This window comes from Schistocerca piceifrons, chromosome 2, assembly GCF_021461385.2.
Source record: "Schistocerca piceifrons isolate TAMUIC-IGC-003096 chromosome 2, iqSchPice1.1, whole genome shotgun sequence".
In the NCBI taxonomy this organism is placed as follows: Eukaryota; Metazoa; Arthropoda; class Insecta; order Orthoptera; family Acrididae; genus Schistocerca; species Schistocerca piceifrons.
The window spans coordinates 72,881,779-72,897,785 of NC_060139.1; the positions used below are offsets into that span (position 1 = coordinate 72,881,779).

General features: G+C 39.2%; 1 protein-coding gene across 3 annotated transcripts in view; it reads left to right on the forward strand.

Annotated features, from left to right (window-relative positions):
• Window positions 1–16,007, forward strand: part of LOC124776199 (L-threonine 3-dehydrogenase, mitochondrial) — a 264,550-nt gene that overhangs the window by 232,949 nt on the left and 15,594 nt on the right. The window contains exons 1-2 of one of the 3 annotated variants that reach the window (XR_007015603.1): window positions 746–3,375; window positions 5,828–5,966. Coding sequence is in view for 2 of the 3 variants with exons in the window: in XM_047251030.1 (XP_047106986.1) it covers window positions 990–2,237; window positions 5,828–5,869 (1,290 nt within the window). In the remaining variant the exon portion in view is untranslated. Of the gene's footprint in view, window positions 1–745; window positions 3,376–5,827; window positions 6,089–16,007 lie in introns of those variants that run through there. The other 2 variants (XM_047251030.1, XM_047251031.1) reach the window with 2 other exon arrangements.

Below are 16,007 nucleotides of genomic sequence, written 5' to 3' on the forward strand. Positions count from 1 at the left end.
TATTACCCTCTTCAGCTTCCTCAGGAGGTATATCACACGAGAAAGTTTGATGCATACATATGCAGTGTGATCATTCATGGAGAGTTTGCGCCCTCGGAGTCCGGATTCTTTTGGGTCCCCCCTCGTAGAATTAAATAATTTCAGACATAAAAATAACAAGTTTTCAAATCGTAATTTTGGCTTAAACAGTTTGTCTACTTTAAGGAATAAGTGGTTGCAGATGACAAACTGTGCAAGAAAACGGTCACTGTAGAAACACAACACATCAGAAAAACCACACCATGTGGTAAAAAGGTATCAATTCGTAATTTATGTGGTTTCTTTTTTTTCAAATATCTGTAATAACGATTTAAAAACTAATAGCTACATGTATACAAACAGAAAAGATCACTCTTTATCTTTAACAGATGGAAAATAAAAGCCCACGGAAGATGCTGCAACTGCAGTGAAACATGTTTGGGTTAAAAAACAAAAATGTGTTTTGCTAAAGGCGGACCCTATCCAAAAACATACATAACGAGTACTTTGTTTGCCCGCTCTCTGCCGCCATGCATGCGCAGACCTCATCCCCTCCACGTTTGCCCCTATCGCTCCGCCTCTATGCGCGGAAGCGCCCTCCGACGTGACACGGCCTGTAATCGAACAACCCGCTCTGGCGCAGGTCCAATAACATCCTATCTGACAACCTGCGTCATTGGTTTCTACTGTACGCGACTTCTCGCTGTGTCGTAGTGTGGTCAGTGAAAATAAATTTGTCAGTTTGAAGTGTTAATCGTTAATATCATTTTCATTCGCTTCGTAGAGTGTGAGTGGATGAAGTACACGGAAAGAATAAATAAAAAATCAATAGTAGTATAAATATACTATTTTTATTACTCTCATTGACAGTTGTCGAACGTGCTACATCATGTACAATATGTTCGCTGTTCGTGCGCATAGTGCAGTGATTTGAACATTTGTTTTCTCGGTGATACAACTCTAAACTTGCCATGCAGTCGTTGTGCCGGTGGAACATTAGGAGGAACGTCGTCTTTTTGGCGATGATAATGACAGTGGCAGGCGTACTTGTTCTATATAACAGTGAAGAAGATGACCACGATGTCCGGTCTTCTGTAGTTCAGCGTAACGCTGACGATAAATATGATTTTGTCGTGCATGCTTCGATTCATCACACTGACGATTGCTTTAGGAACAATATTAGATACGGAATCGAGCATCTGTATAAAAATGTTTTGTTATGGCGTTCATCTAAGAACAGTAAATGTAAAGCAAGCTTTGAGAAATTTGACAAAATTTACAGAGTAGATATAAGAGAAGGAAAGATATATTTCCATCCAAAGTTTGCAAACAAAGTCCATGAGTGGCTAGGATATGATCCAAAACTGTTCGAAGAAGTTAAACGACAAAAAGTCACCCATGTGTATCATAAATATAGTCACAAACTTACAGCATATAATCCGTTAAGGGCGAAGAGACCTACACCAAAGCCCCAGAAACCTCCGAAACTATACATAGAAGAACTTATAAATCAAACACTGCCAGGGTGTGACTTTTGTAATGCAGCGATTATGACTGCTGGGGAAATATTTGGGCGCGTTCAAGGGAAATCATCAAGAAGTGCTGCGAACACGTTTAAGATTGATAAATGGCACGGACTTTTCATCCCAGATAAACATAGTATATTAGAAATCACTATTCAAGAGTTTGTTGATCTCTTTAACACTTCGTTGCAGTGGTTTGGCACAGTCGCTTCAATTGATAGAAATGCTCGCTTTCCAGTCCTCTTTTGGGATACGTTCCCTGCTGCAGGAGCCAGCCAGGTGCATGTTCATGTACATGGAATACTTGGAGATGAACTTTACCGTGGAGCATTAAATGCACAGTTACGTGTTTCCAATCAATATATATCGGAAACAAGTCGCAATTATTGGCAAGATTTAGTGGAGGTTCATGACAGATTAGGACTAGCAGCGTTTTTTGGTAAAGCTGTGGCAATTGCTCCTTTAACATCAGAGAAAGATCATGAGTTGCTGCTGATTAGTCAGATGCCCAACACTGACATATACAGTTTATTGTATTTTGTTATCCAGACATACCACAGCATTGATAGATTTTGTTACAGTTCAAGTATGGCACTACCACTTATTGGATATGAAAGGTTGCTGCGTAAATCTGAGTCACTTCCTACAATTATTAGAATTGGTACGAGAGGAGAATGTTCTTCAACAGTTAATGATGTAAGTTCTTTAGAACTTTACACAATGTTCAACATTAATGTAGATCCTTACTATACGATAGAGAAACTGAAAGAGACAATTAGAAGAATGGGCAAAACTGCTGTAGTTGGACCATTGGTAGATTTGTGGACTGTACACGAGTAAAATAAAAAGTTGACTGCAGTTTACATTGACTGCAGTCACTGTCAATGGAATGGAATTTGGACTCGTGGGAATTTTGTAGTGTTATTTGATGTGATTTGAGATATAATTTTGATCTTGCACCTATTACTCGGCATACTTCAAAATGCAGCACATAGATGTTTCTGTGTTTTTTAGATGTTTAATGTTGCTAAAAAATGTGTGTTGACTATATTATGAAATTTTTCCTGACAGGATGAATTTTATTATAGTAGTGCTGTTGCACTATTCTGGTACATTGATTATTACATTATAATAGGAGCAGTGTCTTTATGGACTAAATCATCCATAAATGGTCCATACACAAACCATAAAGTATGTGTTAGACATATTGTCATGGCATTTGGTGTTTCTCCTTCAGGGTCTTATATTAGGGCTTGAAGACAAATATTATAGCATACAGGGTTGTAATGCTGTTTTGTCATCATCAGATGGAAATAAAAGAGAGGGTACCAGCCTCTTGGTCTCATGAATCATTGTCTATAGTAGTCTGTGCCATACATTGAAGAGATCTGAGATAATGGTTAAGGATGTTTTGATTGAATACCAATGTAAAATGACTTTTAATAATGAGACACACAAAGCTTCTGTTGGCTGGACAGGTTCATGGTGGCAGAAACAGATATGGTAGTACTTTTGCCGTAGATAGCCCCCTTGTAAAGTTTAGCCGTACTGTTGGCTTTCTCATAGACTCTTAGATTAATCGCTTCATTGTTCTTTTTTTTTTATTTTTTTTATTTGTATCACTTTCAGTAAGTGATGAATTAGTAGGATGCAGTAAAATGTGTAAATGCTGGAAAAAGTGTGATGTAGGCTGTTATCTACAGACATACCTCACAACGAAAAGTAATTTTTAAGTGCACTTTGTGTGGCTAATAGTGAGTCCACTGTACATCAAGCCCCTTAACTGCTATCAGCTGTGCAGTTCACCTGAAATTGAGCTCAGCTGATGATCAATGTGAGTATGCATGTTTTACGAGACACAATCGTGTCTTTGCGCCTGATTAACCTGAACACATAATAAATATTTAGAAAGCATCATAAGTGTTGCTGAAATTGCATGTGCTTAACTGTAAGGCTCCTTACCTGTAGTTACTTGATGTTATTAGATTTCTTGGAACATTTAAATTTTACCGTACTGTGAATTTTCATTTTTATTTTAACATATATTAGCCTACACAAATTGGTTCTTGTATGAGTCTGCCTCAACTACTTCATTTTGTGCTGTACTGGGCCAGTTGAGTTAATCATTATGTTTCTATAGTCTTATAGCCCAAATGCTACACATACAGCTTAACATGCAGCATGCTAGCATGTGAAACTGGGTAGTGAGCCACACCAGGTTCAGATCCATCCAGTGGACTAACATCTGTTTGTCTGGTATGCTGACCAGCTTGAGTGTGGTTTTCAGGCAGTTTTCCACTCTCGTTGTGGTAAATAATGGTCTGATCCCCAATCTCTGCTTCATAAAATCGGATATTAAAAAAGTTAAAAAATGTACATAGTTTATACACAGTAAAATATCTTGAGTCACAGATGGGCACAACAATAGGACTGTCACAAATAAAGCTTTCGGTCAGTAAGGCCTTTGTCAAAAATAGACAAAAGACACATACACTCACGCAAATGCAACTCACACACACACGACTGCAGTCTCGGGCAACAGAAGCCACATTGCCAGTGCCAGTCTGTCGTCTATTTTTGATGAAGGCCTTGCTGACTGAAAGTTTTATTTGTGACAGTCTCTTTGTTGTGCCTGTCTGTGACTCAGCGTCTCTGCTATATGGCGACTAACAACTTTCCTTTTCATAATATTGTTATATTCCAGCCTGGACTTTCCATTGTTAAAAGTATTCTTGTTATTTTTGCTATGTCAGTCCTGTAGAACCCATAATAAGGAAGCGCCTCCAGGGATGTAGAGGGAGCCAAGTAGTACCTCAACACTTGGAACAGCAACTACCAGAAATTGAGGAGCAAAAGCACTCATAAGACTACTGTTGTGGTGAATGCACCAAAACAAATTACTGCTCTTGTAATTCTGGGACTATAAGAGAGGCATTCTTAACAAATGAAGCCACTGCTATTTGTTAGTTCATTTAGTGTGAATGGAAGTACGATGAAGGTGGTCGTGGTGGTGGTGGTGGTCAGACTGGTGATCACCAACAAGAAATATAGCCGGTAATCAGGAGAAGAAGCAAGGAAATTTTATAAAGGAAATAAAGAAAGAACTGGCTCATTATGAGAGTAAAGATGCCATATGTGTATCTGAATTACAGAGACAGGCAGTCATTGTAATGCAAGAAAGCTGTACTTTTGCTGCATCCAAGTGGCCATTGAAGGTGAAATAATTATTAATTTAATGAAAAATTGATGAGTGACACAGTAATCAGGTATTAATTCCGCAAATATGTCAAAGTCAGAATGTTCCTACCTCAGACCCTGTATAATATTGTGCATTACATATTTTTACTTTCCGAGGGTCGTGGCTCACAAACTGTGACAAGTATATTGTCTTCAATGCATCATGAACATGTATTAAATTGAAGTTCTTAAACTTTACTTTTAATTGATATTTTCCCACCTCTCAAATTGGGCATCTTACTGCTGTAGTGTGTCCTTTGTTGCACCACTTCTCATTGATTTTCTGCTCTCCTGTTTTTGCTTCCACCCAGAAATTCTATGTTCATCTTGACCTGCAACGATTCTATAACAAAATATGTACTGAAGTTGCTTATTTATACGGTATCTGTTTTGAGCTTCCTTGAACATGTAAATTACAACTTTCCATCACTTAGTTTACATACTGTATTTCTGTACTGCCTAGTAATTTCTTATAACACGCCAATCCTTTGCTTGCTTCTGAATGTAAAGAACTCATTTTTAAGTTCTGTGAGGACAAGACTTGGCTATCTAGAAGAACAGAGTGCTGTAGCAGACTAGGGGTAGAACTAGTTGTCAATTTAGTTTCATCTGCTGACATTTTTATAGAGTTACAATACTTCCCAATGCTTGCCACCTTTTTCAGCATGCCATGTTCAAGCATTCTTTCCTTTGTTGTTTGTCACATACATTCAGCCTTAGATGAACATTTTGTATTCAGAAGAACCTTCCACAGGTTTTCTTTGTGGTAATCATTTTTGCTTGTTAGTGCAGTGTAGTGTATTAAATATGAGACATCATTCTGAACTTTAGTTAAAATTCTGGGGGTATGGTTTCAGTTAGTAGATTCCACACCATAGTGTTAAAAAAAAAAAAGAAGAACTGGTGAACAAAATTATTTGCAGTGTTAATTTGAAAACTATCACAGCACATATTCCCACTTGTCATTATGTCAAATGAATAGCAGTAAATTTGTTCCTAGTTTAATTTTGACAAATTAAATGCTGAATATCATCATTTCTTACTAACAGGTGTACACAATGTCATTGAACTGGCAAAACAGTACAAATTGAAGCTGTTTGTTCCAAGCACTATTGGTGCTTTTGGTCCAGAATCACCTCGCTTACCTACTCCAAATGTGACTATACAACGACCAAAGACGATATATGGTGTGTCAAAAGTTCATGCTGAACTTCTTGGAGAATACTATCATCATCGGTTTGGTCTGGATTTCAGATGTCTTCGTTTTCCTGGTGTAATTTCAAGTGATCCCCCTGGAGGTGGCACAACAGGTATGGGGACAACATTTATTTTTCTCATAGTTTATTTGTGTTATCAGTAGTTCACATGAAATTATGTCATTGATAAAATAACATAACTTAGATTCATATTAACTGTTAACAGGAATTGCACTTGAGCCTAAGATAAGAGTAGATACTAAACTTTGTGTTTGAGAAAGCAAAGACCGCAATTTTAAATTCTGTGAAGACATGGCATTATTTGATTAGAAAAGAAGGAAACTAACTTATAAGAAGTTAAAGAAGTGGAAGACAATATGGTGGCGGGTTAGTTTAGTGTTTTGAATGAGGGTTCAGGAGATATTTTTCTTTTTTCAATCACTTACTTTATCTGGAAGTGGCTATATACTAGGCTCTCCTACCATACATAAAATTTGCTAAATATTTCCTCCACTCTTAAGAATGAACGTATTACATGGAGTCATAATATCATCAGGTGACTCCATGAATTGTTGTTCGCTAGCACAATGTATTCCTGACTGATGACAATAAGCAGCTCCTTCAAGGAATAACCATAAAATTTTACTAGCTGTACATGATACCCAAGACGCTTATAAACATTCGTCACTCCAGGAAATCCACTGACAGCACAGTGCCTATTTTGTCTATCTCATCAATTCATGAAATTCAGCAAGTATAGCTGATGATTGTTGCACGCAGATGTATGCCTTGATTTAAATGAGTCTCATTATTATTTTATACCTACATGATCACTGCAGTGTTGGCAAGACCGAATAGAAAACTGTTATGCCATTTGATATTGCAGAGAACATTATCCAATACAAAGCATATAACAATTGTGCATACTTCAACTCGTTGACAATTGGGATTCTTATTATGGAACCTACAACAGTGTCTCAGATTTCTTTTCTCATTGTGTTTTTGAACTACATTAGTTATCAGATAGAGCAATTGTTCTGAACTGCAGACATTCACTTGAGTATGCCTGTCCTAATCAATTGCATATTCTCTTTTGATGTTCAGAAGAAGGCCTTCTAACTGAAAGCTTGTGTGTTTATTAGTCTTTTTGTTGTGCCTGTCTGCGACCCAACATCTCCGCTATATGGTGCATAGCAATCTATTCTTTTCATAGTATTGTCATCTGTGAGTGGTATGTTACGCATCTTTGGTATCAAGTAGACGCAATGGTGTGGGACACGTAGGAAGCAGTTTTCTGTCTTCTTAAATCAAGGAAAATAAATGGGGAAGCAATTTCATGTAAATAATAGTATAAAATGAGTCGGAGATCAAAGACAGAGAATTACTGTTTTTTCTCTAAATGAATTCCAGTTGTGCAGTACTGTGTAGCAGTTGGATTTTATTGGAATGCTGAATAGCATTACAAAGATGCTTTTGAGCCTTCAAGTTTGCATAAACTACTTATCTCGCTTCCTTTCGATGAAGAGAATTGTAGCATACCTTGTTTCCTCCTTTCTTACCTGGCAACAACTGCTCTGTCAATGAACAGCAAATAACCCCCTCCAGACTGACTGTATTGCTTCCATAATGTCTTTTTGTTTTTTTTTTTGTGCACCTGCTTACTGTTCCTGTAAATGTGTGCGCAATAGGTGACTCTTAAGAAGTAGGCATTATGCCCTTAACTAACACGACAGAGGGTTAAGGGCATTAACCAGGGTAGATCCCATAGTAGCCTAATCTCGAGTTTTACGCCATTTTGTTGTTATTATTCTTGGGTTACTTGACAGATAGCTTTGTTGGGAACAAATATGTATGAGATATTCATCAACCCACACTTCAGATGCCGTGGTGAGCCAATGTCTGCCACACTCTGGACCAATGTTTTATGAATCATACAGTATGTGACTGTTAAGTAACAATATTGAATTGCGACATGGCTTTGCTACCATTTTATCAGCATATGAACAAGCCATTTCAAGTCCAGGTTCTGACTCTTAAAATTATTTGAGCCTGCCTCAGACTGCTGTGAGCATAACGTCTACATCTACATGGGTACTCTGTGCAAAATCACACTGAAGTGCCTGGCAGAGGGTTCATCGAACCACCTCCACAATAATTCTCAATTGTCCCACTCTTAAACAGAGTGCAGAAAAAACGAACACCTATATCTTTCCATACGGGCTCTGATTTACTTTATTTTATTATGATGATTGTTTCTCCCTCGGTTGGTGTCAACAAAATATTTTTGCATTCGGAGGAGAAAGTTGGTGATTGAAATTTTGTGAGAAGATTCTGCTGCAACGAAAAATGCCATTGTTTTAATGGTGTCCATCCCAAATCTTGTATCAGGTCCATGACACACTCCCCTATTTCGCGATAATACAAAATGTGCTGCTCTTTGTTGAACTTCCTTGGTGTACTCTGTTAATCCTGTCTGGTAAGGATCCCAGACCACACAGCAGTACTCCTAAAAAGGATGGACAAGCATAGTGTAGGCAGTCTCTTTAATACATATGTTACATTTGTAGCCTGAAGAGCTTTGCCAAGGTTCAGCACTAGTCACATCTAATATATATAAATGAATATTTATTTGTTTGTTCACCTTCTGTAATATCTTACGCTATTCTTACTTTCAGTGAAACAGGTCAAGCCTTACTTTGGCCAAGAGTAATATTCATTAATTTTAATTGTATAAACATTGTGTTTTATATTGGTTAAGTGACATTGTTCATTTAAAAATGTTAAAAAGTACTCTTCTAAATTAATTAACAATATGTTTCTTCGCTTGCAGTTGTTGTTCCTTTCTCTGTTAAAATAATTACACCCCCTAAACATGCATCAGTTGGTAGATCTACAAGCAGAGCACGAAATGAAATGCTTAAAAGCTTCTCAAACACGCGAGGAATGACGAGAAGCAATGAAGCAAATAGTTAAGGAGCTGCTCAATCACATGCATCGGAATCAGAAAAGTTACAAACAGTAAGAGTCAAAGCAGTACATTTACCAGCAACTCAATCGCACACATTGGAATAAAAAAAGCACCAGACAGAAAGAGTGAAAGCAGAACATTTATAAACAATTTGATGTTGACAAACAATGTAAACAGACTAGAATATTGGTGCATTTCAGTACAATGTTAATTACAACTAAAAGCGTAAACATTGGCAAAATGGATAAGGTGTTGAGCATTGTGGTGCATGAAAGAACAACAATGAAACACCAGGAATGTACTGTGCAAATTGCAGACTTAGTGTTCTGACTTGCACCATCACCTGAACCCCTGTGATCAATGCATTCAGAAAAATCGAGTAGATTTGAAGAAGTTTTTACATAACATTTGCAGATACGATTAGGCATTTCAAATGACATTCTTTTGAGCTGGTAACGTATTCCACAATTAATATGTGCCAACTGTCAAAATTCAGTGACAAATATATTATTGCATCAATTGAGGTGGTGCAGTGGTTAGCACATTGGACTCACATTCAGGAGGATGACAGTTCAAACCCTTGTCCGGCCATCCTGATTTAGATTCTCCATGATTTCCCTAAATTGCTTCAGGCAAAGGCCAGGATGGTTCCTTTGAAACGGCAGGGCCAATTTTCTTCCACATCCTTCCCTTATCCGAGCTTGTGCACCATCTCATTGTCTTGGGGGTTCTTAAACACTAATCTCCTCCTTCTCCTAAATATATCGTTGCATAGTGCTAGATCTCGAATGAGGAGTTGCTAGATAAAAAGTAATAAGACACAGTAAACAAGAACAAGGGTTTATTGTGACCACAATAGAGAGATTTAATAACAAAGGGAAAACTCTTCTCAATAAAAAATAATAAAACTTCTCAGACAGTAACAGTCATATGTCTGGAACACACAGTGGGACATGAAGACTACACCACAGATGATCCTTAACAACAGGCTTGGCTGACAGATTTGTCTCGGGCTATTGCTGGAAAGTTGTAGGTCCTGCTGTGGTGGATTCTGACCGGGCTCTTGTCATGAGCTGCAAAGACTGGTGCATGAATTGGCCCAGAGCTGTGGTGGAGCGAACTGCTGACATGTTGGCTTGCTGCGCCCTATACTGCCGATCCAGTTCCACACATGACACAGCAGAGGAAGTGGGTCCCCAGCACAGAGGACCTCCAGTGGCACTTGTCCTGCTGTCTGCTGTCCTTCTTGTGATCTACGCAGTCCAGGATGGCAATGCCTTGTACGTATGCAACCCAATGATACTTCAGTGTCTGAGGGGTTGCCAATAACTGTAGGCCAATGTTGGGTACATGACACATACAATCCCTTCTTCTGATTTCCGATGCTGATCATAAATTTTTACAAACCTACTTCATGGGTGACAATGATGTGCAAGTTGACCAGTGATGCCATGTGAATCCAAGCACCACATATCATTTTATATCAACTTTGCAACGCCTTAATAAAATTGTTAAAAAAATTAAATTTATAACTTGCTGCCGGATAATTACACAATCCTTATAATAGTCAAAGAAACACCAATCAGGTAACACATCAGATGCTACAACACTCTCACCATCAATGAAGAAATGATTGTTATAGTTGGAGAAGAATGTAGTATGCATGATACAATTTTTCACGGGGGCAGAATAGCACAACTGTATGTGCCACCAAAACAGATTGATCTTATGGTAAGTCACAGCATCCCCTTTTTTTTTAGGTGGGAGGATGGATATAACTTAAGTACTATGCAAACTTACAGTATAAACCTGGCTCCTAGACCTCCGCCTTATCATTATATAATCTATCTGAAACCTTTTGGTATCTCCAGGCCTCTTCATTATTCTTAAACAGGTGTGAGCTATGATTAAGTTATGCTCTGTACAAAATTCTACCAGGCAGCTTCCGCTTTCCTTACTCTCAGTCCATATTCACCTAATACTTTTCCTTCTTTTCCATTTCCTGCTATCGAATTCCAGTCCCCTGTGACTATTCAATTTTTGTCTTCCTTAACTATCTGAATAATTCCTTTTATCTCATAATATGAGGGTGGTTTGAAAAGTTCTCAGAACTGAATTAAAAATAGTAGTTACATCACTGAAACTGTTTTTTTTTATTTTTCAATGTAGTCTCCTTGTAAATTAATGCATTTGGTCCAATGATATTCCAGTGCCTTGATCCCATCTCGAAAATAAGTTTCCTCAAGGCCTGCAAAATAGTTTTCAATTCCAGCTATCAATTCTTCGTTTGGAGTGAAACTTCATCCACCAAGAAAAGTTTTCAGTTTTGGGAAGAGATGGAAGTCCGATGGAGCTATATCAGGTGAATAAGGCACGTGTGGCAACAATTCATACCTCAGTGTGTGTAATTTTGCGGCAGTGGCGGCGGCACATGTATGCAGGCACACATTATCTTGCTGGAAGATGACTTTCTTCCTTGCTAAACCTGGCCTTGTTTCGCGTATATTTTGTTGCAATTTGTCCAGGAGGTTATCATAGTATTCTCCAGTAATTGTTTGCCCAGTGGGAAGATAATCTACAAACAGAATCCCTTTCGCATCCTAGAACACTGATGCCATGACCTTCCCCGCGAAAGGAATTGTCTTTGCTTTCTTTGGTGGTGGAGAATCAGCATGTTTCCACTGCTTTGACTGTTCTTTTGTCTCTGGGGTATTGTAGTGCACCCAAGTTTCATCTCTGGCCACAAACCGGCACAAAAAAATTTTGTTCGTTTCTCCTAAAACGGGCCAAACATTCCAGAATGAGATTTTCACTCTGCAGCGGAGTGTGCACTGATATGAAACATCCTGGCAGATTAAAACTTTACAGAAGAGCTTCTGTAAAGTTTGGAAGGTAGGAGACGAGGTACTGGCAGAAGTAAAGCTGTGAGGACAGGGCATGAGTCGTGCTTGGGTAGCTCAGTTGGTAGAGCACTTGCCCGTGAAAGGCAATGGTCCCGAGTTCGAGTCTCGGTCTGGCACACAGTTTTAATCTGCCAGGAAGTTTCGGGCCAAACATTGTTCCGATATGTCAATCCTCGTGCGTTTTTGATCCAGCGTCAAGAGTTGCGGCACCCATCTTGCAGATAATTTTTTCATTTCTAATTCTTCACTTAAAATGTGATATACCCTTTCAGATGACATCTGGCATGCGTGAGCAATTTCATGCACTTTCATTTGGCGATCCTTTGTGCACTTTTGCAATGATTTCTGGAGTAGTGACACACCTTTGTCGACCACTGCATGGATCATCATTTAAGCTCTCCCGACCAAATTTAAATTCATTTGTTCACTTGGCAACAGCTGAATATGGAGGAGCATAGTTTCCTAGTGTATTCTGGAAATCAGCATTAATGTCCTTTGCTTTCATATCTTTCTTTACGAAGTACTTAATCACTGTTCAAATATCAATTTTTTTTTTTTTTTTTTTTTTTTTTTTTTTTTTTTTTTTTTTTTTTTTTTTTTCATCTTTGCAAATCGCTATGCAGGAACAATAACAGAGCCACGGCACTGCCACAGCTCTCTTCCAAGAGCACTGATGAGGTACGTGTTTACAGGCAACAGTCCAATGAATATCATGTGAACAATTTGTTGTGCTAGCACTGACCTCCTGTGGTGATTCCGAGAACTTTTCAAACCAACCTCGTACATATCTTCAGTCTCTTCATCATCTGCGGAGCTAGTTGGCATATAAACTTCTACTACTGTGGTAGACGTGGGCTTCTTGTTTATCTTGGCTACAATAATGCATTCACTATGCTGTTTGTAGTAGCTTATCTGCATTCCTACTTTTTTATTCATTATTGAATCTACTCCTGAATTACCCATATTTGATTTTGTATTTATAACCCTGTATTCACCTGACCAAAAGTCTTGCTCCTCCTGGTACTGAACTTCTAATTCCCACTATATCTAACTTTAACCTATCCGTTTCCCTTTTTAAATTTTCTAACCTACCTGTTGAATTAAGGGATATGACATTCCATGCCCCGATCCATAGAATGCCAGTTTTGTTTCTCCTGATAATGATGTCCTCCTGAGTAGTCCCTGCCCAGAGATCTGAATGGGGGACTATTTTACCTGCAAAATATTTTACTCAAGAGGTTGATATCATCATTTAACTATACAGTAGACCTGCATCCCCTTGGGAAAACTTACAGCTGCAGTTTCCCATTGTCTTCTGCTGTTTGCATTACCAACACGGCAATTCTGTTTTGGTCGATGTTGTAAGGCCACTTCAATCAATCATCCAGACTGTTGCCCTGCAACTACTGAAAGGGTCGCTACCCCTCTTCAGGAACCACATATTTGTCTGGCCTCTCAACAGATACCCCTCCGTTGTGGTTGCACATACGGTGTGGCCAACTGTATTGCTGAGGCATTCAAGCCTCTCCACCGACAGCAGGGTCTGTGGCTCATGGGGGCAGAGGCAGATGTGGACGCTGACAATTTATTGGTAATGAATTGTACATTAAAACTGAAGAAACTGCAAAAAGGAAGGAAGTTAAGGAGATGGGACCTGGATAAACTGAAAGAACCAGATGTTGTAGAGAGTCTCACAGGGAGCATTAGGGTACAGTTGACAAGAGAAGGGGAAAGGAATACAGTAGAAGCAGCATGGGTAGTTCTGAGAGATGAAATACTGAAGGCAGCACAGGATCAAGAAGGTAAAAAGATGAAGGCTAGTAGAAATCCTTGGGTAACACAAGAGACATAGAATTTAATTGATGAAAGGAGAAAATATAAAAATGCAGTAAATAAAGCAGGTGAAAAGGTGTACAAATGCCTCAAAAATGAGATCGACAGAAAGTGCAAAATGGCTAGGCAGTAACAGCTATAGGATAAATGTAAGGATGTAGAAAAACATATCACTAGGGGTAAGATAGATGCTGCCTACAGGAAAATTAAAGAGACCTTTGGAGAAAAGAGAACCACCTGTATGAATATCAAAAGCTCAGATGGAAAACCCATCCTAAGTAAAGAAGGGAAAGTAGAAAGGTGGAAGGAGTATATAGAGGGTCTATACAAAGGCAGTGTGCTTGAGGGCAATATTATGGAAATGGAAGGGGACGTATATGAAGATGAAATAGGAGATATAATACTACGAGAAGAATTTGACGGAGCACTGAAAGACCTAAGTCAAAACAGTGCCCCGGGGGTAGACAACATTCCATTAGAACTACTGATAGCCTTGGGAGAGCCAGCCATGACAAAACTCTTCCATCTGGCGAGCAAGATGTATGAGATAGGCGAAATACCCTTAGACTTCAAGAAGAATACAATAACTCCAATTCCAAAGAAAGCAGGTGCTGAATGGTGTGAAAATTACCGAACTATCAGTTTAATAAGCCACGGTTGTAAACTGCTAGCATGAATTCTTTACAGGCGAAAGGAAAAACTGGTAGAAGCTGATGTCTGGGAAGATCAGTCTTGATTCCGTAGAAATGCACGTGATGCGGCACTGACGCTACAACTTATCTTTAACAATAGTTTAAGAAAAGGCAAACCTATGTTTCTAGCATTTGTAGACACAGAGAAAGCTTTTGACAATGTTGACTGGAATACTCTCTTTCAAATTCTGGTGGTAGCAGGGGTAAAATACAGGGATCAAAAGACTGTTTACAATTTGTACAGAAACCACATAGCAGGTACAAGAGTTAATGGGCTTGACAGGGATGCAGTAGTTGAGAAGGGAATGAGACAGGGTTGTAGACTATCCCCAATGTTATTCAATTTGTACTTTGAGCAAGCTGTAAAGGAAACAAATAGAGTAGGAATTAAACTCCAAGGAAAAGAAATAAAAACTTTGATGTTTACCGATGACATTGTAATTCTGTCGTAAACAGCAACACACATGGAAGAGCAGTTGAACTGAAGGGACAGTGTTTTAAAAGGAGGATGTAAGGTGAACATCAACAAAAGTAAAATGAGGATAGTGGAATGTAGTCAAACAAAATCAGGCAATGCTGAGGAATTAGATTAGGAAACGAGACACTTAAGGTAGTAGATGAGTTTTGCTATTTCGGCAGCAAAATAATGGATGGTGGTCAAAGCAGAGAGGATATAAAATGCAGACTGGCGGTGGCAAGGAAAGCGTTTCTGAAGAAGAGAAATTTGTTAACATTGAGTATAGATTCAAGTGTCTGGAAGTCTTTTCTGAAAGTATTTGTATGGAGTGTAGTAATGTATTGAAGTGTAACATGGATGATAAACAGTTTACACGAGAAGATAATAGAAGCTTTTGAAATGTGGTGTTACAGATGAATGCTGAATATTAGATAGGTAGATGATGTAACTAATGAGGAGGTACTGAATAGAATTGGGATGAAGAGCAATTTGTGGCACAACTTGACTAGAAGATAGGATCGGTTGGTAGGACACATTCCGAGGCATCAAGGGATCACCAATTTAGTATTGGAGGTGCAGTAGCCACCAGAAAGATCGCGGGAGGCGCACATCGGCATGGCGCATCATGGACAGTAGTTGCCGCAAGTAAATTCCCGTCCACCAGAGGGCACGCGAGAATTCGGCTGTGCCCTCTGCCGGCGGAACAACAACTCAGGCAGCACGGGCTGTGCCCAGTCAGTTCACATCGGGCATGCCTAGCAGACAGTTCCCAGTCTACACTATGTGAATTGCGATGGAAAACGTGAATCGTGTTACTACACAATTGGCGAGGATGGGATCGTTCTTTCGCGTGTTGTGTCATTTTTCCGGTTTCGCAGCTTATCCACAGCATGGAGGATTTAGTGCAGGTTTTGGTTGAGCAGCAGACGGAGCTCATGGCAACCATGAAACAAGTGCTTCCGACGTTGTTCTCCACGCAGTCTGCTCCAGCGCCGTTCCCTCCTCCTTTTCCCCCGTATGACGAGACGGAGGAGGATTGGGACGCATATGAACATCGCCTTCGGCAGCATTTCCAGGCATTTCATGTTGCCGTTGCGGAGGTATGTCGTACTCTTTTCTTGTCTTGGATATCTCCCTTGCTGTATCAAGTTTTGCGGCAGCTAGCGCCATTGCAGGAACC